This window comes from Varroa jacobsoni, unplaced genomic scaffold (genome assembly GCF_002532875.2).
Source record: "Varroa jacobsoni isolate VJ856 unplaced genomic scaffold, vjacob_1.0 scaffold_159, whole genome shotgun sequence".
In the NCBI taxonomy this organism is placed as follows: Eukaryota; Metazoa; Arthropoda; class Arachnida; order Mesostigmata; family Varroidae; genus Varroa; species Varroa jacobsoni.
The window spans coordinates 292,191-316,670 of record NW_019213061.1 but is presented as its reverse complement, the minus strand read 5'-3'; the positions used below and the strand labels follow the sequence as shown (position 1 = coordinate 316,670).

The window sequence follows — 24,480 nt, the reverse complement described above, 5'->3', positions numbered from 1 at the left end:
CTCTTCGTAACGTTATCGTCACGGTATACCCTTTGTTTTTATGGGCCGGGATTTGCGATAAACAGATTAATATCGACAGCTCCAATACGTGTTGCGGTAGTGACGCCCTTTCTCGACACCCTTGCCGGAATGGCGGGACAATTTGCAAACTTGCAGCGTGCTTGCCGTCGCCTGCTGCTAATGGAATTCGCGCCCGCGATTCCGCCACATTAGCTAGAAAAGCAACCAATGAAGCCCGCTCTTCAAAAGCCCTATCGCTGTATTAATATTTGAGCGACGAATTGCGGGTACAGTCGATGCTGAGCGTCAAGCGGTAGGAGGCACATTTACATCGACATGACAAAAATATTAGAGTTCCTGTGTATACGCGCGTAAGACATCAACAGATAGAAAAAGTGGGTCGTTAATATCTACATTTAGGCGCTTGCTGAAGTAAAATCAGAAAACTCAACGACAACCATAAAAGCGTAAGGGCATAGAGCTCAGTTGGCGTCTAGTACAAGATGTGCATAAGCTGAAGGAAAAAGCCGGTGGCAATATGCATGAAGAGAGGGTCAGAGAGGCGACTTTGAAGAAAAGCTGAAAGAAAAGGTACAGTTGTGCGAATCGATACAGATCGTTCGCTGACAGGCAGACATTTAGTGACGTAATTGTGACGTTTACATGGATCGGAAAACCCACAAGAAAGATTGTTACGTATCGGCAAGCGCAAATTTAAAGGACGCAATCCAGTACCATAATTGCGCGCTTTTGCGAGTGTCTGTTGGGAAGAAGCATCGCATAGTTGTTAAGCGTAGAGCATAGTCTAGCAGACCGCTAGACCAACGGACTCTGGATGTTTCATTGACCTGTACATAGAATGCACAAGGCGTTTTCCCATCATAGCAAAGTAGGTTAAACAATAAGCCCATTCGTTTATAAAGCTAATTGGACCTGAAGTGTCACCCTATGCGAATGGTTTTGTGACGGTGAATGCAAAGATAATTGTGCTGCATTTGGAAAAATTTAGAGCGAAATTTTCGGTACTAGAGGATTATCTGCCCGCTCAGGATGAAACATATAGCAGCGGTGATTTTTCTTTGTGGATATCTGTGTTCTACACGACGGTCGGTTGTTGCAGCCAAAAGTCGTCGACCAGGCACTGGCCTAGTTATTTTTCCCGGTAAGTTGCATAGACTTAACTTTACGTGCAGATACGTATCAATACTGATCAAACGCTTGCTGTACAGCTGAAAAAATATCCCTCTGGTTACAATATAATATACATATCCGTTTATCATGTTACAGGCGCCATCCAGATTTTTCAAATCCAAATATCTGCTTTAGCTCACTCGAGTTCTCTGTTTTAAAAAAAAAAACCTGTTTGGAGCGCTAAATTCAGATCCCTCCCGCCGTCGCGAACCTAACGCGTTTTGCTAGCCAACTTGATGTATACGTTATTTAACGCCTTTTGATACTATCTACGTTTCTGATTGTGGCACAAGGCTGAGTCATCAGAACAAAGCAGCCATTGTTGTTTCTCGAAGACTGCACAGCACTGCACCGCGTAACGTCCAATGTGATATTTTCCCAGGTTAAGCATGTGTGTATGTGTCAAACGGAGACCATTGAGACAACTACACACGATTATTAGAGGCATACATCTCGCCTAATGATAAGAATAGATTAGGTAATCTTGTTTCCCATTCATAGAAAATATAAATAACGTCGCAGTTGTTGTGGTGTAATAAGAGTAACAACGGTTTTGATACGCATCTGTCAAGCACATGCTCCAACTGGTCAGCGCCATGAATTGCGAACCCAGGAAAATGCAGTTGTCTGATGTACGATGACGACGACCCAATCGCCTCAGCAATGGTGAAACTTCCGGCATAAATATTTTTGTCCTATTACAGGACGCTTGCAGAAGTCGATATTGAACCCATGAGTGTATTCGTATCTTCGACTGACGAAATTACGATGGGTGAATTAGTTTGGTTTAGTAGTATTCCATATATCGCCACTGGAGGGCACCTCTGTATGACTGTTGCATTTTGACGCCATCATGGAGGGGATGCCTCTGTAGCGTTGTAGGTGACAGTGATTCGTGTGAACGTTTTGATGAATAGCGACAAAAATGAGGTGGTGCATATTTGGACTTTTCAATATTAAAGAAACCTTTTATTTTTTTATAAATCACATTATAATTAAAGTTCACTATTTGCGGACACTTCGTATGGTTTTTTTTTTTCTATGTCGTATATTTGTGATATTCACATTGACAAATACCTTGGGCTAATAAGCTGAAGGTAAAAAGGTGTTAAAACCTATTCAGTTGTGTGAACGTCTTGTTACGACAGTACTTCTTTGATTGAGCTGAACGATTGTTCTACTACCCCGAACCAAATTGAATTAGATTTACTTTACTTTTCTAAAAAAATCATAGGTTAATAACACAACTTCCTTATATAAGAACGAACACATAAACCCATTTAAAGCACTTTGGGTCACGTGGGTTAAGCGAGTGTTCTTGAGTGTATAAAACGAATCTAGACGATTTCCTAGGAAGCAACGATCAACATGATATTTATCACAGTTTTGCCGCATGTGGAGCACCTGCACGCAACGTCCGACTTATGGTAAGCCGATTTCCTGCAGAACCCCTGTTTGAGTTCATACACAGCAATGCCAATGACGACGTCTTTGTTTAGTTGATTTAGCTTCTTCTAATCATTACGAATTTTGCTTCAGGTTTGCATCCATGCTCCTGTCCAGCTCATCAAGTATAGACATCTCTAGTATACCATATGCGGCTTACGGTTAGCTACGTTAAGTCTGCATAAATGTCAAAAAAGCTAGAGAAATCAGCTGGTGCCAAAATTTTGGTACGAAATGCCTGGTTTTTCATGTGCCCAAATTGCTTACGCCATATGATTGCTTTTGACCGCTATTCGGATTGATGAACTGATCTTTTACTTTGTGTAGTCAAATGGATGGTAATGAACGCGGCGTACATCTGATGCCATACCGACGGCAAAACGTATGGCAGCATTTCCGTACAGCAAATATTTGAGATTAGTTATTTTGTACGATGTATAAATGAAGCGCATCTCTCATCCATCTGTACACAGAGACCCGTACATGAATAGGATAAATTTTTTTCTTGAAAATCGTCAGTGAACTTAATATTAGCACCACTGCAATGTTGCCGCTAGTGATGAATTGATCCAAAGTCACCCAGGACTACAGCTCTGCAGCTGACCGAAAATTTCTAACTTAAACGTTGCAGTCGCCAATGAAGTTGAAGTGGCCCAACTATTCTATGACTGTTATGTTGTTGACAACGAGTAATCATAGAAAACAACTAACACTGGTAAACGATTGTGAACTATCATACAACATCGTGCAGAATAGGTCGAACGGAATGAATGGATACTCCACCGTAAATCCACAACGGTTGCGTATACTTTTTCTTAGTTGGGCTAAAATGTAACGTACATGGTTACTTTTCCTCCTGAAGTTTAGAGAAGCTATACTCTATAGATGCTTATTTCAGCTTGTTCAACGTCATTTAGCTAGCCAATGGTACGGCGCTCAGAAAACGGAGTTTTAGTAGAAGCAGAACACACAAATACTATTCGATATTTCCTATTTATGTGTTCATCGATGACAGTACGCCAATTATAAAGCAGCAAGGGATTATCATCATATAGTGGAGATTGTTGTTTAGTAGACGCTCTAAATTGCTTTAGTACAATATTTAATAATTGCCATTCATGGTGCAATTGAATTGGTTTGTCACAATATTTTTGAAATAACAGATGAATAATTGTGCCTGCAACGTAAGCCAAATCCGTTATTATCAAAGTTTTTTGTTTTGAGGCACTCATAAACAAGTACACAAGAAATAGGCCTATGAAACATGGCTACAAATAACTGCTTCATGAAGCTGACGTCATACAGCATCATGAAGCAGCTACGTCACGACAGCTCCAAGTCTAGCAATTCGTCCGCAAAGTAGGAAATAATCCAAAAAGAAAACATTGTATCACGTGACCTTCACTAGTTATAACAGGACGATTGCTAAAAGCGGCTACTGCTACAAGATTACCGAAATGAAAAAGCTGGCTTAAAATAAATGCCATTTACAGCCTAATTTTATCCAAATATAAATGAATTGTACTGTATATATATATATATATATATATATATATATATATATATATATATATATAGATGTAAAGCTGACCATATATATATGTGTCTACCCGTCCAATAATGTGTTTAGCTTAGTACCACGCGCATGCGCACCAGGTAAACCTATTACACACCCTTTCGATGTTCTATTTTTTCTTTTCTAGCTGAATTTTTGTACTAAAGCCGCTACTAAGATAATTTAAAAAGTGAACAGGATATTCAGAAACATATTTTTTATATCTTTCAATACGATATACGTGCAGACGCATATAAATGTGGAACTTAACTGGGCGTGTATATGTGGTACTACAGATCCCGAGCCAGCTATATCCACCCTGTATTCGTATCGCACATCTGTCCATTCTAATTAGAATAGCTATGACTGTCTAGTTAAAAGAGGGGAATAACTGGCTTCACTAATCAACTAAACAATAAATAAGCTGTTTTCAAAACGGGTTTCTAACTAAACGTCATCCAAAATAGATGTTGTGACATTTCCATCATTGGTCATTGCTCCACGAATAAGAATTTACTTCTTTATTCACGATAGACGTTTACCGGATCTTTTTGCATTCATATTATCTTATAGACTTCAATGTTCTGTCAGAGGATTGTGCTAATTATTTCAAGAGCGATTCGGCGAATTTTCGTGAGACTGACAAGCAGCGAGTAGAGTGATATTAATCATAAACCGTAATTCATCATTTCGTTCCGAGGCCGCAATCACGAAGATCGAGTCATAAGAAACATATACCTACCAATATAGTTGCTCGTTTTGCTCTTGACCCTATTTAGTTCGATAGATTCCGAATGTTTCAGAAGATTGTTTGTGCTTCCGATACAACTTCTTGTATCAGTACCAATCAGCAGACTTTAAATTATTAGCTCCTGGCGTACCTTCGTATTTCAGTTTGTGTCAAATGGTTTCAACAAGAGAAAACGCAGCGAGCAGCTAAAATGATGGTAGTAGCTGTGACAGCTATGTAACATCCGCTAGAAAAGTTCCCGAAAAGCGTTGGCGTTTCTGCAAGATCAATTCTTGGCTTGGGCGACCGTAACCGACGGCCTTGCGGCTGCCGCGTCAGCCCGGCCCAAGCCGATTCGATACGCACAACACAGACAATCATCACTTTATTATCAAGTTCAAGTTCACATGCATATAGTGGCTATTTGCGTTGCTGTTGGTGCTTATTATTGCAATGCAGTATTTGCTTTGGTTATTGATTTGAACTTACGTCGCCGTTGGCCAGCGACGACCGACGATCAGCTCCCGCGACATTGCCGGGTTTGATGATCAGAATCATTCGACTCAGTCAACTGATCAATCTGAGCGTCCCTTGGCTAGATTCCATAGAATGACTATTATGTCCACAAGTCTCGCCTCTACAACTGCGATTATAGGACAGCTGCAGACACAACAGGCCCTCTACTACTTTAGCAGTTGTTCGTTGTTATTGCTGACATTGCCCGCCGGCAGTCCTGTCATTAACAGACCTTACTGATTGGAATAGTCGTCGACCGCATACGGACGCGCGATGAAACAAGAAGCGGGGCTATGGAAATGGGCCCCAGTAAATAAAGTAGCTGACATGGCCATCCGCAGTTCTGTGGCTGTCGGTAGTAGTAATGACGAAGACAATGTCGTGATATACTGAACTGGGAATAAACGATCTTCAACTACGACCTATATGGTAATCAGTCTGTGTCGGTTTTGAAGGGGGAAGTGAAAAAACTGGTGAGTGTATTTTACTGTGTGTGCCTTGAAGAAACACTCGTACCTTTTTCGTTATAATAGTTTCGTTATAATAATTGTAATCTATTTTGGACAAACGCATCATATGTAGTAACCAACTAATCAATAAAATAAACCTATCTAGTACCTATCTTTCTCTTTCCATAAGCAAGTCGAAGTTGAAGTGAGGGCGGGTTAAACGTGAAGCACACTGAAGATAGCAGTAAATCTAATTTGCACCACCTCACGTTATTTCAGGTACGAAATGGTGTGGCATAGGAAACAAGGCTCGAAGCTACGACGATTTGGGTGGTGCTGATGATACGGACCGCTGCTGTCGAGAACATGATCGTGCCCCAGGCGGAATTAAAGTTGGACAGACACTACACAACATCACCAATAATCTCAGTTATACGATGTAAGTTTGCAATCGGTATTCTGAAGTGCTTCACCTAAATTGAAATGTCCTCTTTTAATAGATAAATTCATCTATAAATAAGGACAAAAACTTGACCCATACATACGTAATTTCTAAGATATTCCTGCTTCAGTACCTATCCAGTATCTAAATCTTGTCGTTGCGTATTTCAAATTGAATCTAGCCTAGGTTACAAAATGCCTTGTTATTGACATTAACCAGTAGCAGTCATTATGAACCAATAGATGTTGATTTTATCATCGACATGCGTCCGTAGTAAGCGCAATTCAACCATCTGAGTGATTCTTAAACTGACGCCATAATCAAGACTAGCTGCGTACGACGTAAAAACGTTTCAAATTTAGGGACGTCGTAGAAAATTTAGAGACACATTAACACCGTTCCCAACAGCAGAGACGTCTGACCATCAAATGGTTGCACGGTTGATACAAGACATGGTCACAGATTTGATTTATGATATATCCATTATTTTCTTTGTTGAACGGTGAAGGACTGTTTTTGAACTCGTTTTGCTGTTTGTTGACACCGTTTTCGTCGCATGAAATTAGGCACAGTTAACGAGATTTGCTGATTGTTATAGCTATTGTTCTAGTTCAATCATTTTTTAGATATTATCACGTTTAAGTTCGAATACTATCTGATATACGTTACGATTTTTGAAGGATTCTACGAGTTAAAAACATCGCCTGATCTGTTAACCCGCTAACAATAGACGGAATTGCTTTAGTAATTTGTTAAAACACAGAAAGATGCAGCTTTACCGTTTAATTCGTTTCACCGTTTCATGAAAATGCCCACATTTTGTTGACCTCTATTCCATATGCCTACAGGCGTTCCGACCATAATCAGTGATATTTGGGTACATTCAGGCGCCACGATGATTCCCGCCTTTGCAGATGGCAACATTGATTGTAGTGCTGTGTTGAACGCGACCCAGTAACTCGTCTAAAAATCTTCCCCGTAAAACCTATTCATCTCGGACTACGTACACCCAACTGGATATTTGTTATACTCAGTAATTCGTCTCACCTTCGTCTTGTGACCTTAATGTCTCTAAGGCTTGGGTTCATATTAGCCACACTTGATATTAGAGTTATTGGGCCGTACCGCTGACTAAGCTGATTCACTTGATTCAGTCACAGTTCTTGTCGTCGTCATTTCGTACTAGGATTGATACAAACGAAAAGGATATCATAAACGAGTTCGTATTAGATCTGTTTTTCTTTCTTATTGCTTGCAGAAAACCCTGTGAGGCTGACGAGAAGTTTCGCCAATGTCTTCGCGGGGTCGACTCGCGAATAAGCAAACTTGTCGGCCTTATGTTCTTCAACGTCCTGCGCAGTAAATGCTATGCTCTTGAAAAACCAAAGGCGTGTGAAAAGCAATCGTAGGTATTTGACAAAACTTAAAAAAATGACCGAGCATGTTCTCTTCTTACCGCACTTGTTTATATACTCTATAAACGTAAATACTAGACAAAAATGTTTCCACATGTTTATACCTTCTAATGTTTTCAGCTGTAGTTGGAGGCAAGGGGATCGACGAAGTATACAGTCCCCTGCTGTCTACCTGAAAGCGAACAAGGGATAGGACAATATTCGATTCCACAGAAGATGTCGCTATTTTTATCAGGGCACCTAGCTGTTCATTTACTTTAAACAGGGATGCATTTTATGAACGTCACAAGTAGCAGCGAATCAGAAAGGAACCATAACGTTACGTAAATTCTGGCTGTAATTTTTTCATTCAACTACTATTGTTGGCTTGGTTCGTAAAGCAAAACACAGACTGCAGCATCGCTAGATGCAGGGTACATGCAGGGATAAAATGGCTGTAGGCTCTTCCTCTAGCATAGCTTACTACGTGGCTTTTATTGCATTTCTTTATTACGGTAAATGTATTATTTCGAATTCGCACCTTTTTATTTCAGGTTCGCGGCCTGCTCGCGTTATCGATTGCTACAAAACTTCCCACTCACCTGGAAGTTAGTCGATAATAATCGATTCTAACCAACATCTGTAACTAAGTGATAACTGAAGAAGGTTAATCCTGCTAGTGAACAAATATACCAATCCAATATTAGATGTCGTATACGTTTACAATTAATAACATATAGAACTATAGAAAATCACGTTTCCGATTTTTTTTTTAGATTCTTACCGAATCGACAATCGGCCATGGGTTAATGATTTTTAGAAAATGGCCAACCTAATTTGATGTTTGTGGCATTGTGGTAATCATAGCAAATTGTAGATTTAATTAAGTGGTATGCAATTCAAAGCATAGAAAAAAAAAAGTAGAGCTTTGATGTGTCTTGAGCAACGCGTATTAGGGTACCTTATTGTATCATTTCTATTACGGTACTGTCCGCAACACTTTGCGGTAAATAAACTAGTCTCACATAGACTATATAACATTTCAGTTTTACCCGCCTTCTAAAGGCGACGTTGCCATTAACAGGTTCTGCCACAGAACATTATTTTTGCAAGACTGCACCCCAAAGCTTTCTTATGGACATATATACTACAGGGTATGGAATAGGAGTTATAGTGGGGAAAGTAGTATTAATAAAAGCAAAAAACGTTTTCGGGCAAAAAAAATCCTAAAAATTATAACTAATTCTGTTTCGAGCAATAAATATACGATTCTTACTCTTGCATCCGTTTAGTGTATTTCCCCTTGGATTTTTTGTTTCTTTTGTTTTTTTAAAATCCTTAGATGGTTAACCAGCCAACATACTCACCATAGGATCTTACTTTTATTCTACGTATGGCCATGAGTTAGTCGTTTAAGGGTAGTAAACGGTAAAAAAATACGACTTTGCCTACATTGTACAATTATAGTGTAATTATACAATATTGTAGAACAACAATCGATTCTAGAGAGCGTGAGATCGTGTTGAATAGCCAGTTAGGTGCAGTAAATTTATGGTGTTAAATGTTTGGTTAAGGTCCTAGTAACAATAATGGCGCTCACAATTATTACCATCATCATTGTCGTGATCATGCTGATAATCCGCCAATTTTAATTTATTCACTTAACGTTCATCATACCATCAATATAACAACAATAGTAAACTGAACAGATATGAAAAACTGAAGAAAAAAGAAGAAATTTATCGATGTCTTGGAGGCCACATTTAAAATTCATAGTATGATACCACTAGTCGTCTAATAGAACGAGTAGAACAGCTGTGTGATATTGGCATTACCCTATGCTCGTGTATAATTAATTAACTGTATAGAAATGTTTGTATATATACGCAATATCCAATGCTCGAGCTGTTGGATGAGAGCGGCAAGAAGTAACACGGACGTCGCGTACGATGATAGTACTAGCCGTTGTATATATATATATATATATATAGGGTATGCTTGTACGCCTTATATGCTTTCGGACAGCTGAGCGACGTTTCGTCGAAGTCTCCGCGACGTAGTCTCCATATGTAGTCATAAACGAACTGTATATGCTGCTAAAAAGCTCCCAGCATACATATACGTATCAATACACTACGGCTCTACTCTAATGTAGGTAAGCAACGGCAGCATGGATCAAGGTCTATTGGTTTATGTCTGTTTGATTGTACATGTATAGAATCTGTGCGGACATCCTATGTCGGCTCTCAGCGACGCAGCAGACGCCGCTGGCTAAGCAATTAGTCGTCAGCAGTAACGAACAAGCGAGCATTATTTGCCCATGGTTGCTACGCTACTGGGCAAACGAAGGAAACAATCAATCGCCAACTGCAGCATAAAAGCGTTGGTTGACGCGTCTTGACAGAGGCAACTGAGCTGCGCCGATGAAAAGAAACTTTTAGCAAATACCATAATAATAACAACACCGCTGAATATTTTGCTTCTTATAGAATATAATGATATTACCCTGACTCGGGCTTGTTCTACAATAACTATAAGCAAACAGTTTCCGGAAAGCTGCTCTATTTACAGTCGCCGCTGCCATCAGTGTAAATAGCAACGACGTGTGTAACGCGCTAACATTGACGATCAGTATTTATTGATAATTCGTTTGACATCGACACGAAACAAATTCGTTTATGTAAACGACGTATGTACGGAATTTTTTACCCTAATATAAATACTATAGTGACAACTATGATATGATGATGGTGTCATTGATAGCAATGTATATGACAGCTAGTCAAATCATGCCGCGTATAAACACAAGTTATCGAGGTGCGCCAACGTTAAATTAGCTTGAAGATAAACTATTGTATAGATGCCGGCCAAGGCGTTTTCGATGCGTGGCAAGCTTCGCACAGCATTCGACAAATAAAATAATCTCCTTCGGTTGATAAGTATCGCCCGTTATCGATTAGGCAAAAAATGAATCTCGCATTTAATGAAATGTTTACGTTGCCGTATGCAAAAAAGAGACTATGCCATTTGTAGCTAAGTCGTCCGTGGTGAAAAGTTGGTGATCGAAGCCGTTCTGAAGATTCAAGGATAAATACTTATTATGAAATGCTTGTGAGATCAGGTAAAATGATAAATACGCGAAAGTGCCCGGATTATCCTCGCGAAGTGTGACTTCCGTTGTGCTACTAAAAGATCACGCCTTTTTTTAATAAGAGAAGCCTATCATTGCTCCCAGCTGCACAGAGTAGATCTGGCACAAGCTACCCAAACTCATTGTAAGCGATATCTTTGCCGATCCACTGAACAGATAATTGACGTTTCTTACTCAGTTTTTGTTCTTAATGTGGTAAAGCAAGTTAGTCTTTTGTTATCTGAAAGTGTGCTTTTTTTATTCTAGTACAATACTACTTCTTGTCATCTGCGAGAATCTGAACGAAAAAAAGAAATAGCATTGGGACTGGGTCTGCAGATACGAAAAGTAAACTTATATCTCTACCTATAGGCCAATAATGAATGGGCAACTTAGTCGCAAACATTTCGCACACCTCTGCTTGAGAGCAAACAGCTTGTGAAGGCCAAATGCCATCCATACAACTCTTCAGCTATGACGTCAACGTTAAGCAAATGTTTCACTTCCACTATTTTTCCATCATTAAATTTTTGTTAGAATATATCTGGTAGTTGTCCAGCATGGAAGGTCATCACTAGCACAAAACATTCTTTCGATTAGAATTTCGGGATCGCACCCCTCGGATCAACAGAAGTGTCTCCACAGAGGGCAGTACGGTCTGTTGTGGAATGCGCTTCACTGGACTGTCTTCTTCTAAGCTTGAATTTAAACGAAACTATTCGAACGACAAAAATCAGTTGCAAGACACAACAGTCTTTTCGTATAACTTAAGGACTGTCGACGACAACACCTACCCTTATCACAAATGATGTTCGTGATTTACCTCTGTAAAGCAGAGGTCGTAAAAGTTTTCTTCGAAGCTCACTACAACTTAAACGAGACGACTTCCGGCTTAATTATAGCAAACACCCAATATTAGAGATCGAACTAAAATATGTTGGCTACACTTCTTCGAGCTAGATTTTCCCGGCAACTTGTTACAGAACGGCAACTTATTTCAATGCAATAGGAAGGGGTAAGCGCAGCGATTGAATGGATTTGATCTTTATTCGGCAATTAAAAAGCCTTTCAAAAGTAAAACTTTCTCGTCAAAAGTGTAATCTTGTTTTTATATCGAGGAGTTCGTTATACGGCAGCGTTCACATAGGTGGAAGTCAGCCAGGCATACTTGAAAAAAATAGACAAATTTGCATGAACCCGTCGGAAATATTATTGAAGCTCTCCAGTCCTCAAAAGTTATGAACAATATTAAAACTCCATAGAATATTGGGAACTATGCTCAATCTTATTTGAAATGAAGAAAACCTTAATGAAAATCTATTTTGTTTTGTAAATATATATTTAAAAAGTACCACACATTTCAAAGCAGACGGAGGAACTGGTCTCCGTTGTGCCACAAGCATTACTGCTTATTGCAGAGAAGGGGACATGCCAAGACCTAAAGGCCTTAGCCATCTTACGAAAAAAAAAAAGAGAAAGGTATCTGAGAGAAGGTAAACCGCTGGCGAAAACCAAATTAATTGCTTTATGATAATTCGGATGTTTTGGAGTTTTTTTTTTTCTAGATGTTTCTTTTCTGTGCTTGTTGCTTTTTCTGAAGGTTACGCGGTCAAAAGTGCGGAACTTTGCTATGTTTTACTTTGGAAAGCTCAACGTTTTCAACATTCCGCATATGTTTATATGCAGTCGTTTGCTACTAACATAGGATTCTGACTTCAGTTTTTATGTTCAATCAGAGCATTATATACTAATAATCGATCATAAACTAGTAGATATAGCAGAATGATCGGTTTGAGATCAAGTCCAAATCTCCTTGTTTTGATCAACCGTCATTTAGTTAAATTCTCAAAATCCCAGTAGATTTTGCTAATCCTGTTTCACAATCAAGTAATGTGGGCACAAACACAGAGAAACAAAGATGGTATACTAGAAAGGATCAAGCTAGATCTTCATACATGTCCTAAAAAAGGCAATATATTATAGAAACAAAATGTAAATGATGAGGAATTATTAATATTGAAAATTCAATCAGTTTACAATAAAAACTAATTCCTTTATTAAGGCATGTGTATTCTATCGAATTATGTTACTTAGTTTATCCTGCAGGTTTTGGTTTCGTCTTTCGATCTGAAAGAAGACAAGAAGATTAGTCGATAAGACATTTTTCCATTATCGCTATCAACTCTTGACCATCTGGTACGAACTATAATCCTACTGTACTATAGTATAGTATAAGTACTATAGCAGGAGTGGCCGAATAAAAGCCGTTGTGTTCAGTAATACGGACCTTGAAATGGCTCACATTTTCTAATGATGAAAGCATGCTTTGGGTTACATGGTCCTACACAAGACTAATCGAACCGTGTTCGTTTTATACATATGTACCGAGTATTTATCCTAATAACCTAAATTTGAAAATAACCCTTACGCATCGATCCGCTCGCATCATTGTCCGTTATAAGTACACCACTGACATACCATAAGCCCAAATAATTTTTACCAACAGTGGTCTTTTTATGTAACAAGATGTTACCACATATAACAGATTCTTCAAGATCAGTTGCATTAAATATTCGCTTATAGCTTTTCTAACACAATGGATATGACATTTTTTCATCATATGATACGTTCCTTGAAACTTCTTTAAACTCAATTATTATCAAACGATATAGCTGCCGAAGCCATAATACTTGATTTACCATTGGATCAATATTAGCTCCATTTGAATAATAAATGCCCAAATAAAACATCGTTACCTTACTATTTAGTATCTTATTCGTTAAGCGTTATACCTTAATGTTTCTTTCGAAATATATTCCGGCTGCAAAACCGACACCGAACGACATCTAAAGGAAGCAATAATAAACATAATTAATTCTCTAACTAGCTAACTATTATATTAAATAAAAGTTCACTGAATCCTTAAAAATTGGTCCTCCACAAATTAAGCACAACAAACAGGGCCCGAGCGAAATAAAATGGTCGTACATTGGGTGTGAAATTTAGACATTTTATGTAAAGCAAACCATTGCACGAAATCATTTTTTATGTCAGATCCCACCAGCAAACGAATACATGGCAATCAGTTGTTATCTGTGAAACGGATAATATGCGACATTATCTTCCATCTTCTACGGAACATACGGAGCATAACTCGAAAAACTGCAATCAAGTGAAAGAAAACATCAAACACTGACAGCTAGTTTGCACACTGGGTTAAGTTATTCTTGAACGAATTTGTTGATGCCCCTCGTTCTATCAATAAACACAGGCTCGCTTCATATTTTCATATTTCGTATTTACTATCTATTTAACAGTACTACGAATAGCTTATGGCAGACGAATTGATATATAGACAATAGCAAATTGGCCGATCAATACAGATTAATGCCATACTACACGACGCATATTTTTTGGCGGACATTCGAAGAATATCAAGAACTTCTCACCAGTAAACAACGTCCTAAATCACGTAAACATTCATAAACACAATAGACTATCACACATACTAAATTACATGTCAAACGTATGTCTTTTAGTTTCAACCCTTTTTTTCTTATTAAAATACCGTTAGAACATAATATTGCCTGTTGTACATAGTGCTTCGACTCATACTTATAGGAGGCTAAGTTACTTTAACTCCAAAAAATTCTTCTATAAAATATATTACATTATAAGCTTTCTCAGAAATGAAATATATCAAAAGTTAGACATCCAGTAAGTTAATCTGATGTTTCACCAAAAAAACAGCAGCTTTTGCAGACTCGTACATTACTATAGGACTTACAGGTATGACCCGACGAAGGTGAATCGTCTCGGTCTACGCGTATGGCGACATTTGAACATTCTGTAAATTGTCGCGTGGTTTACCTGAATTCGCGTCTTGCTTACTTGCTTTGCAACATATTTATGAAAAAAAAACTCTAAACGCACTTACCAAACAGACAACCGTCGTGGTAAACATTATGTTCACAGCGTCAAACGCGATCTTTTACCAATTCTCTTTCTATGTAGGTTGGGGTCTTCGATGCACGGTAGTGCTGCTGTCACAGAACGACTACAGCAACTACTGTGAAACTGTCAACAGTGATGCTTTATCGATGTCTTCTTTGGCTCATTATAGCAGGTCTTCCTACTTACCGACTTTTTTAGTCTATATACCCGTACGCATAGGTGGCGCGCGGTTCAGGACACAGGTTTGAATAGGGCCGCTTTCGAAAAAAGCCTTTTACGTTTCATTCAGGCCAGTGCCTAGTGGCAGTTCGTTTATACAAAATGTTGCAAGCTGGTAAAGTGCAAAAAGAAGCACTAAAAGACCTCTCATCGTTACTCTACTCACAAGTTTCCCCGTTACATATGGATACAAAGGCTCATTGTATTTGGCTTGTAACGATACGATGCAACATCACAGCCAGTTTATTGAACATCAGTTCATTGAAGCACAGTATCATTGTATATCACCAAAATTTTACCTCCGATATATTCGGTAAGATTAACTATATAAAATATCACGTCATATTCTTAATGCTGTACCTTTCTGTTCAAAAGGTATCATCTATCAATAGATCGAACACGTCTAGTACCTTCGTTCGTCAGTAGAGGATGGAAGGAAGGTAACAGATCTTTATTAAATCAAAATTCTCGAGTTGTTTTCACTTTATGACTTGGAGCGCTTGCGTTTGTCATTGTGGCGCCAGATGTACCCGCGTTTAATCCAAAGACCGGAATCTAATGTCAGCTTTCATTCTAGGGTCTCGTCTACATGTGTATCGCCAGCTCTTTATCATGATGGCTCATATCAAAGAATCAACAAAATCGTCAGTTATTCAACCTGTAACGAGCTACCATGGTATTGTATGGTTTGTGACATAACTCCTAAACATAGAAAAAACGTGTTAAATACTACTAGAGTTATCAAAGCTAAAATGTTTCATTATATTTTGCATTACATAGATGCAATTTTTCTTCACCTATTTTTTGTATCATGTAGAATAAAAATCGTCTTAATATACAATTCGGATCAATAAGGATAATTGCTATAGCTGCCGGAGACAAGTAATACGAGTCAATCAAAAAGTATTACTTAAAAATAATATTGAAAAAAATATTAGTTGAGATTAAAATCGTTCATTCCATATTCTCGATAGAATTAAACATCAGATCCACGGACGTCGAAGTCGGATCCAAAGGTTCGTCTGCGAAAATGATCGTAAGTGAATATGTCGAAAAAGGAGATAGACGCTTCATTACTGTTCATCACATAAATGTAAGTCGACGATTACGGCGTTGTATAAGTTCAATTGGCTGTATCGTAGAAAAAATGTAGATTCGGTAGGCAAAATTAAAATATTTTGTAATTAAACAAGCTTTGTGTAATTAAAATTATAGCCTTTTTCAGATAGGAGTATATACTCTGACTCTTGCAATAGGTTCCTAAGCACGCCTGTTAAGAATTGCATGAAATACTGTTTATTACTGGTAAGGTCCTCCTCCTTAGTTTGTCGACACTTATTTTGATCCAACACACTCCCGCATTCGAAATTGTTATGTTCATGAGGTTTTATTAAATGCTATACACCCCAGTGACAATCGAATCTCAATGGCGGTACGCAAGTGGGATGTAATTCGCATACAAACCATTTCTGCCGGTTGCTTGCTGGTCAGAAGCCATAGACATACACATCTAGGAAATGGTGAAAAAATTGATAAAAACGTTCTAACAGAAAGGACACCATGTGGAAATTCCAATCAGCATTAGCTCGCACTGCAATAAAAAGTCCCGGGTTGTCTCGATGACCCAGTCAATCTCATTCGAAACCATCTCAGTCTAATAAGAAACAATTCCACGGGTTTGTTGGTTCGATAGTAAACATGAAAAACCCTTTGACGGTTCATACATGATAATAATAATAACAGTAAAACCTATAGTTATTATTATTACTTAGAAATGTGCAAGTACGACGTCGTTAAGTAGTAATGAACACGTTCGTTTTCCAGATATCCCATCTAAGTTTGGAAGCTGGTATTATTGGATTTGGCCTTGGAGTGCTGTTCGTCTGGATTGTTATCATTTTCACGTTACACTTTTCCAATAGTGGAAAAGTAAAGCCTGCTTAGGCATGGTGTCGTTTTCGGCATCGTGATTCTCCACTGATTTCATTAATAAACTTTATTACTAACTTCTGTAATTCGTAATCAACTTTATTCCGAAAAAGTTAGATTGAATCAATGAACAAAAAAAGGGTTAAACCAATTTATTTACAAAATGAGATAAAAAAAAATTGATTTTAGAATAAACTATAGGTTTTGCAAAAAGCTGAACTTACTGTTTCGTAATTAAATTTGATACTCAATCATTTTAATAAATGGCACAATTATTTACATAATAAAACAACGGACGGTCAATAAATGTCTCAGTCTTATTTCAATTGATTCAGCCCACTGTAAGTCGTAATTATTGGAAATATGTGCACCGCAGGTTACTGGAGAAATGAAAATGTGTACGATGAATCTGATAAGAACCGCAACAGAAAATCCATATTTGCGTGCTGTAGTTACGGTTCCCTATATAACAATAGAAAATGTATTATTATAAAACAGAATATGACGTAGAAAGGCCTGTAAAGGCAAACTAACATGTCTCATTTGACCTGGAATTTCTTTCAAGAATTTTTCTAGCAAAATGCTTCATAATCCGCAATGACATCCGCCAGTGAGCTTTGCCGCTCTCATGTAACACTTTTAGTATTTTCACCTATTTGGATAGTTTACTTGTATATAAGAAGTGTTTTTCCTAGCGTACAACTAACTTGATCTTTCTTCCATCCTACAGATATCTGAAGACGTATTCGATATACACGTTTCAGCCTATAATCTTGCTGAGTTTCGTCTGATTCTTCGGCAGGCTTCAATTGTTAGGCTAAAAGCTGACGCCGTTACCAAGATTTAGTGGTGTGCGTTTTTACAGCAAATATTGCATATTTGTCTGTTAGAACAGATATACGACTATACAAGTTAACTAAAAGTGGTATTCCTAAGCAAATTTAAATACCTCTATGATAAAGTTTGCCTGGCACATTTTTTAATTTTTCAAATTCGAGTTACGTTAATTTCAGCGCGCGGATGACAGAACGCGTTGGGCGTTTTCGCTTTGGCGCCAAATTTTAAAAGCCCGCTCTAAAAATGAGGGCCCAAAGTGAGTTTCGAAATCGAAACCGTATGGTGATGTATTTATAAATATTTAGCAGACGACATATTTGCTTCACGCGGGAGCTTGTCAGAAACCATTCTTGTTTTGTTTTGTGAGTGATTGTAGACATAAGTTTGTTTCGTGCTGACTTGTCAAGGCGCGAAACGCCATCCATTTTTTAAGGTAAGACTTATCGTAAACCCATATTACAGATGACAATGAGATTTAAGTTACTTCGTAGTCCGAGCCGATCTTGACCCATTTCCTAACTTTTAAATGGAAAGCTGCGGCACTGCCTAATATGTTGTTCACCATCTATTAACCGATGATTTCAGGGCTGTTAGGGCATACGTTAATTTGTTGTCACTCTTTTCATTGAAATTGTAAATGATCTCTGCGTTATCAGTAAACAGGTTGAGTGAAAACAAAGACGTACTACTTCTTTTAAATAAGTTCAACATATTAGCCCAAAAGCATAAAACCGTACTATTCGCTGCCTTTCGTCAAGTTCGCTTGGCTTGAAAAAGCGTTTTTGAACGAATCAACTTGGAAATTCTAGCAGTTTTCCTTATTTCATTAGCATGAACTGCATAATTCGAGTTTCTTTGTCAAAGTCCCATTATACCCCTATTTATTCCTCCCGTATAATGTCGACGACTACCGATGTACTCAAATGGAACAGTGATTACGTATCGGCATACGAAATTCTTAACTTGGCTTTGAACATAGGACTTTCGAAAGAGGGAACTCCTAGATTATTTTTAAATACCTGTGTATTTAAGAGTTTGTGATTAATCGAACAGAGGGTTTAACCAATAATCGAACGACAATCCTTGCCACAGATGGTGAATTCTGTATTTGAGTTTGGAGATGTGTGGAAAGAGGACAAGGGTGGAATGTCGAATGGCCGTCTCAAGATGACAGATCAAAACATCGTCTTCAAAAACGCGAAAACCGGCAAGGTTGACCAGCTCAATAGCGGGGAGGTAGGTTTTTCAACGAAACTTATCAAAGTGTGGCTCAAATAATTATAATCCCGAATGATTACTTACAATACGTTTTCAGGTTGATTCGGTTGAATGGCAACGGCTTGGTGCGGGTTACGGAATGAGAATTGTGCTCTCCGGAGGAGCAATCCACCGTTTTGGGGGTTTCGTCAACGATGAGAAAGAATTCGAGAAACTTAAGGAATTTTTCAAGGTTGGTTTGTATTAGATTTTTTAGATACAACTCTTTGCATATTACTGTATCGAACTCGTTTTGGATGTAGATTCTTCAAATAAATTGAGAGTACATTTGCGCTACGAATTTTAGGTATGGTCTGCCTTAAAAGACCCATTCATACACCTAATTACATTATATACAATGCACGTCTATCGTTTGATTTATTAGTTCATGTGAAAAGGCTATCTGTTCATTGAGCAATGGTGAATTATGATTACAGGAATGGCAGTGAACTACTTTATTTTTGTGGATAAATAATTGCGCAGCTCTTTGTGGCCTCGTTATATGACGAGGTATTACGAGAGCTTGAACATTAGACAATATCTAAGGTACCTAATGAATAATCGAATGGTTAACCCATGAAGTAGACTGTATTTTTTCGGTGTCTGAGCTAGACAATGGATTTATTACTGTCATCTTTATCATGTAACTTCAGTAAGTTAATGACTCTTGCGTGTAATTTCAGGAGTTCTACAGTGTAGAGTTGAAGAACAGAGAATTGTCGCTAACGGGCCGAAACTGGGGAACAGTGAACTTCGATGCTGCAAGCCTTGAGTTTTCGATCGATAAATTCAATGCATTTGAGGTATGTGCCACGACATTACGGTTAAACCATTTAGACACCAAAATTGTTTCGACATGTATTATTTCATTAAAGGAATATTATAGTAATTACGAAAATTTGCCATTTGCGATTGTTCCACTTCTGTTATGATCATAGTTACCGTGCAATTCATCCTTCTAAAGCGACGCTTAACTGACCAAATACCAGTCGTGGGACTTGAAACATTTACCTTATGTGATTCTATCCATGCAGTCTATATATTTTCGTTCCTTTCGCTATAAAACATAAAATAACTGTTCAAAATGGATTGAAACATGGGTATACCATTCATGCACGTTATAATTGCTGCTTACCAATTACTTGATATAGGTTCCCCTGCACTACGTGTCTAACTGTGCGACTGCAAAGAATGAGGTGACACTCGAGTTTCATCAAAATGATGATGCATCAATCAATTTGACGGAAATGCGATTCTTTATTCCGTCAGATGCTAATGCCGATGTGGATGCAGTGGATGCATTCCGCAACAATGTCATGTCGAAGGCCTCGATCATTCAGGCAACCGGCGACGCCATTGCACTATTCAGCGACATTCAATGTCTTACTCCAAGAGGTACTGATATTTCATAGTATGCTTGTTATGTAGCACTTGTGTCAGTGTTCTTGCTGGGTAGATGCAAAAAATCTACTCAGGAAGAAAATAGAGGAAATTTATTATTTTCTCCAGTAGTGACAACTGTGTAGTTGATGAATTTCCCCTAAAGAGATAGTTTTCAATAGGATACATGAAGCTAATTTGACTTTAATTTGTTTAACCTTCTACTCGTATAGGTCGTTATGATATCAAGATCTTTACAACATTTATCCAACTGCACGGAAAAACGTTTGATTACAAGATCCCTGTAAATACGATTTTGCGTATATTCCTTCTACCGCACAAAGATGGACGACAGATGCATTTCGTACTCAGTCTTGATCCTCCAATCAAACAAGGCCAGACCAGGTAAGAATTAGATTTTATTTGATTGTAAAACAAGTAACCATAACCCTCAGCCAATTTTTGTTTGTAGCAAATCTAAGATGATTAGAGGATGTACATATAAAAAGGTACATCGACAGCTTTGTATATAGTTATAGGTGCTGGCGTATTTATTCATACTACTCTATTTTAAGTATTACTAGCGGTGGACGGAATGCGGCGAAGGTGTTGTGAAGGAGTGCGTTAGCTTTTTCACACATTTTTGTTAGATAATAGAATACTTTGAGGCACGCTTGGTGAAAGATCCTCGAGAAGTTTATCAATATTTTCCTGAATCGAATCGAAAACGAGCCAAAAGTACGAGGGAGGGGCCAGAGCATCTGTCAAAGATTACTTACTTCAGAGTATAACTAAGACAAATGCATAAGAGGAACCACAGGGTGTTAGATCTGGCTGCATTAGACTAACCATTGCTACAAATATTTTGTTTTTTTTTTTTAGGTATCATTTCTTGATTCTGCTTTTTAATCAAGAAGACGAAGAGGATGTGAAACTCTCAATGAGTGAAACAGACCTCAAAGAGAAATATGAAGGCAAGCTTGAAAAAGAAATGAGTGGGCCTGTTTTTGAGACCCTCAGTCGTATTGTCAAGGTGAGGAAACGTACTAGCATTTGGTTAGGTTGTTGTGGCCTCAAATTGATCATATTGCTACTATCAAAATATGATAGCTTTATAGATACATTGTAGACTGTACCTTAAATACAGTACGATTACTGAATTAGTGGTGTTAATAGCTCTAAAAAATGATTTCTATCAAAAGTTGACACAGGACGCGTAATCTACGTTTGTCTAAATAACTTCGCTTAGCCGCTTTTTTTTTTTACAGGCGATTGTTCAGCGCAAGGTAACTACACCAGGAAACTACAAAAGTCTCAATGGCACGCCAGCGATTTCATGTTCATATAAAAGCTCATATGGTCTTCTTTATCCCCTGGAGAAGGGATTTATCTACGTGCACAAACCACCTGTGCACATTCGATTTGAAGAGGTTTGTTCATAGCATCCTGTTTTAGTAACGTTTTTATAATAGTCCCGCGATTTAACCGTTTTAAAATAGTGGCTCTCAACGCATAAAGTACTCAGCGCTTGCACAATAAATTTAAAAATAAACATGGTATATGCAGGCGATAAACATGTATATGTATCAAGTTTTTAGTAGTAACGAAACATAGGTGTTAGAGTTTAAGGTTATGTAAGTCTAAGCATATTTAAAATGTTCACATGAAGGTCTCGATAACTTTCTTAACAGATTTAACTCGTTCTGTAACGATTTGCAAATCTTAGGTGTCCTCTGTTAACTTTGCTCGTTCTGGAGGCTCTACGCGCTCGTTTGATATCGAGGTGGAACTGCGTAATTCAATTATGCACACATTCTCGTCAATTGAGAAGGATGAATACGGCCGTTTATACGAATTCGTAAAAAGCAAAGGATTAAAGATTGGCAGTAAACAGCGTGGCGCCGAGCAGACTTCAGCTGGACCCGACGATATGCTAGATTCGGATCAAGAAGATGATGCTGCTCCCGACGCGTATCTACATCGCGTCAAGCGAGAAGCCCAGGCACGCGATGATAATAACGACGACGATGACGACGAAGATGAGAGCGACGACGATTTTAATCCGGATAAGGTGAGTGAGAGTGACTGCAATGAGTATTACCACTCAGTAGCTAAACATTCTGACACAATATTGCGAAGAAATACCTCGTCGTTTGAGCCAGTGTTTTATTGATTCTTTTTTCCTGTATTTCGTTGTTTATTGTTAGGCCTCCGGAGGGTCCGACGTTGCTGAAGAATACGACACAGATCATGATTCTTCGTCGAGTGATGATGATGAAGAGGAAGGAGAAGATGGCAAAAAACGCAAGAAAATCAAGACAAAAACGATCGCGGAACCTGGTATATGTAGTATTATAAAATAATTGATAGAACTTCTCAGTGACTGGGGATGCAGAAAATACTTATTAGATTAATAAATTAACTTGAATCCTGGGGATGGATAATCATCGACATTATATTTTCCGCATAAACAATAGTCACTGAAAAAAGGAAGCTAATTGAAATAATATGATCTTGTCTTGCGTGAATTGTACAATCTGGCCATAAGGGCAAGGGCAAGGGGTCTTAGCAACCTTTATACAATAAGCAATATCAAACTACACTCTCAGAAACTTATAACGTATGTACAACATGTATAACACGCATTTTCTTTATTTAGGTATGGGCAAAAAACGAGAGAAATCTGATCGCTCCCGTGAGGAGGGTGGCAGCCGAAAGAAACGAAGTCACAAAAAGGATGCCAACGCTCCCAAGCGGCCTCAAACGGCGTATTTTCTCTGGATGGCTGAGAACAGGGATAGAATCAGGAAAGAAAATCCCGGCATGTCTGTAACAGAGATTGCTAAGAAGGGCGGTGAAGAATGGAAGGCCCTTGACGACAAATCGAAATGGGAAAAAATGAACGAGGAGCTTATGGAGCAATACAAGAAGGATATGGAAGAGTATAAGGTTCGCGTATCCTTCACATTATTATGCTGTATATTTATTTGATTACTAGGCAACATAAAAAATACGAATAATTGCATATTGGTAAAATTCTGTGAGTACACTTAACAATATTTGGACAACTAAGATAGTCAGATAGTTTGTATTTTCCCATATTTACAAACTATACAATATATTGCCTTTTGACTCCATAAGGGCAATCATGAGTAATACATAAAATCTTTATTTAATAGCCTAGGCATTTAAATACAAGATCAAGTAGTACTGTATGTAATCCGTGCAGAAATTGTCAGTGCAAACTTGCTTACGGGACGACAAGTTGTGTTTTGCTGCTATACTATATATACTCTAGCTTACTTGTAATAGTAATAAATGTAATAACCGAGTGGATAATTGATCCCGATTATTACTATCTGTTTGGTGACTTGCTGTTTTTTAGGCGCATAAGAAGAGCGACGACGAGAGTTTGGATGATGAAGGTGATAAGAGGAAGAAATCCAAAAAATCGTCACCCACGAAAGCTTCGTCGGCAGGTGGCAGCGGAGGGGGATTTAAGAGTAAAGAGTACATTAGTGATAGTAGTGATAGCAATGGTGGCGAGGATAGATCAGGCGAGGAGGAGAAGAAGAAGCCTAAGAGGGGTGGTAAGAATAACAAAGCCAACGAATCGTTTGAGTCACTCAAGGACCAAGACGAGGAAATTCTTGACTCGCCGGAGGCATCAGGTGGCAGTCAAAGTGGGTCCGGATCTGAAATGGATGCTGATTAAATCTACGCGTACATTGAACTCTTACATCCGAAAGTATAAGACAAAACAAACAAGTGGTTCGATTTAAATGCTTTTTTTTGACTCCTCGGATTATTTTTCTATTGAGGGTGTTGTAAAAAAAACTGTTGCTTTTATCCTTGTTAGATGCTCCCATAATAAAGCCAAATAAATTCGAAAACAATTTTTACGTACCAAGTAATATTGACAAACATATTTTGATTTTTTATTTGTCATCTGTATCATACGCTCAAAGGCAGACAGCTACATAATCTTTCATAGGAACAAGATTTAAACATCAATTATATACATATAAGTAGTACATATTATCCCAATAAT

At 38.2% G+C, this 24,480-nt stretch overlaps 3 protein-coding genes and 1 long non-coding RNA gene across 5 annotated transcripts; 3 read left to right on the top strand and 1 right to left on the bottom strand.

Annotated features, from left to right (window-relative positions):
* The first annotated feature begins 202 nt into the window (after nt 1-202).
* Nucleotides 203-9,031, top strand: LOC147753857 (phospholipase A2-like). The gene is made up of 4 exons (XM_086972503.1): nt 203-1,162; nt 6,167-6,326; nt 7,588-7,734; nt 8,278-9,031. The coding sequence occupies exons 1-4, from the start codon at nt 1,051-1,053 to the stop codon at nt 8,354-8,356; spliced, it is 498 nt and encodes a 165-aa protein (XP_086828629.1). The 5' UTR covers nt 203-1,050; the 3' UTR covers nt 8,357-9,031.
* Nucleotides 9,032-10,752: 1,721 nt separating this feature from the next.
* Nucleotides 10,753-17,174, top strand: LOC111270467 (uncharacterized). 2 transcript variants are annotated; one of them, XM_086972501.1, is made up of 4 exons: nt 10,753-10,844; nt 15,604-15,702; nt 16,001-16,119; nt 16,851-17,174. In XM_086972501.1, the coding sequence occupies exons 1-4, from the start codon at nt 10,829-10,831 to the stop codon at nt 16,968-16,970; spliced, it is 354 nt and encodes a 117-aa protein (XP_086828627.1). In that variant the 5' UTR covers nt 10,753-10,828; the 3' UTR covers nt 16,971-17,174. The 2 variants fall into 2 exon arrangements, with proteins under 2 accessions (XP_086828627.1, XP_022706450.1); XM_022850715.2 differs by lacking the exon at nt 10,753-10,844 and adding an exon at nt 15,129-15,339.
* LOC111270527 (uncharacterized) lies at nt 12,886-14,969 on the bottom strand. The gene is made up of 3 exons (XR_002686337.2): nt 14,791-14,969; nt 13,646-13,699; nt 12,886-12,980 (listed from the first exon to the last, which is right to left on the bottom strand). It is a non-coding gene; the product is annotated as an uncharacterized LOC111270527 (long non-coding RNA).
* Nucleotides 17,175-18,090: 916 nt separating the features above from the next.
* Ssrp (structure specific recognition protein) lies at nt 18,091-24,355 on the top strand. The gene is made up of 12 exons (XM_022850605.2): nt 18,091-18,225; nt 18,885-19,028; nt 19,108-19,242; nt 19,733-19,852; nt 20,201-20,444; nt 20,663-20,834; nt 21,312-21,462; nt 21,698-21,859; nt 22,156-22,500; nt 22,637-22,769; nt 23,089-23,378; nt 23,815-24,355. The coding sequence occupies exons 2-12, from the start codon at nt 18,885-18,887 to the stop codon at nt 24,142-24,144; spliced, it is 2,226 nt and encodes a 741-aa protein (XP_022706340.1). The 5' UTR covers nt 18,091-18,225; the 3' UTR covers nt 24,145-24,355.
* The last annotated feature ends 125 nt before the right edge of the window (nt 24,356-24,480 follow it).

Coding starts and splice junctions, on each gene's coding strand:
- LOC147753857 (XM_086972503.1), top strand. CDS start 1,051: ATGAAACATATAGCAGCGGTGATTTTTCTTTGTGGATATCTGTGTTCT. Junction 1,163..6,166: donor TGGCCTAGTTATTTTTCCCG/GTAAGTTGCATA, acceptor ACGTTATTTCAG/GTACGAAATGGTGTGGCATA. Junction 7,735..8,277: donor AAGGCGTGTGAAAAGCAATC/GTAGGTATTTGA, acceptor TTTTTATTTCAG/GTTCGCGGCCTGCTCGCGTT.
- LOC111270467 (XM_022850715.2), top strand. CDS start 15,129: ATGTTGCAAGCTGGTAAAGTGCAAAAAGAAGCACTAAAAGACCTCTCA. Junction 15,340..15,603: donor TTTTACCTCCGATATATTCG/GTAAGATTAACT, acceptor CTTTCATTCTAG/GGTCTCGTCTACATGTGTAT. Junction 16,120..16,850: donor TTACTGTTCATCACATAAAT/GTAAGTCGACGA, acceptor TTCGTTTTCCAG/ATATCCCATCTAAGTTTGGA.
- Ssrp (XM_022850605.2), top strand. CDS start 18,885: ATGGTGAATTCTGTATTTGAGTTTGGAGATGTGTGGAAAGAGGACAAG. Junction 20,445..20,662: donor TCAATGTCTTACTCCAAGAG/GTACTGATATTT, acceptor CTACTCGTATAG/GTCGTTATGATATCAAGATC. Junction 23,379..23,814: donor AGGATATGGAAGAGTATAAG/GTTCGCGTATCC, acceptor GCTGTTTTTTAG/GCGCATAAGAAGAGCGACGA.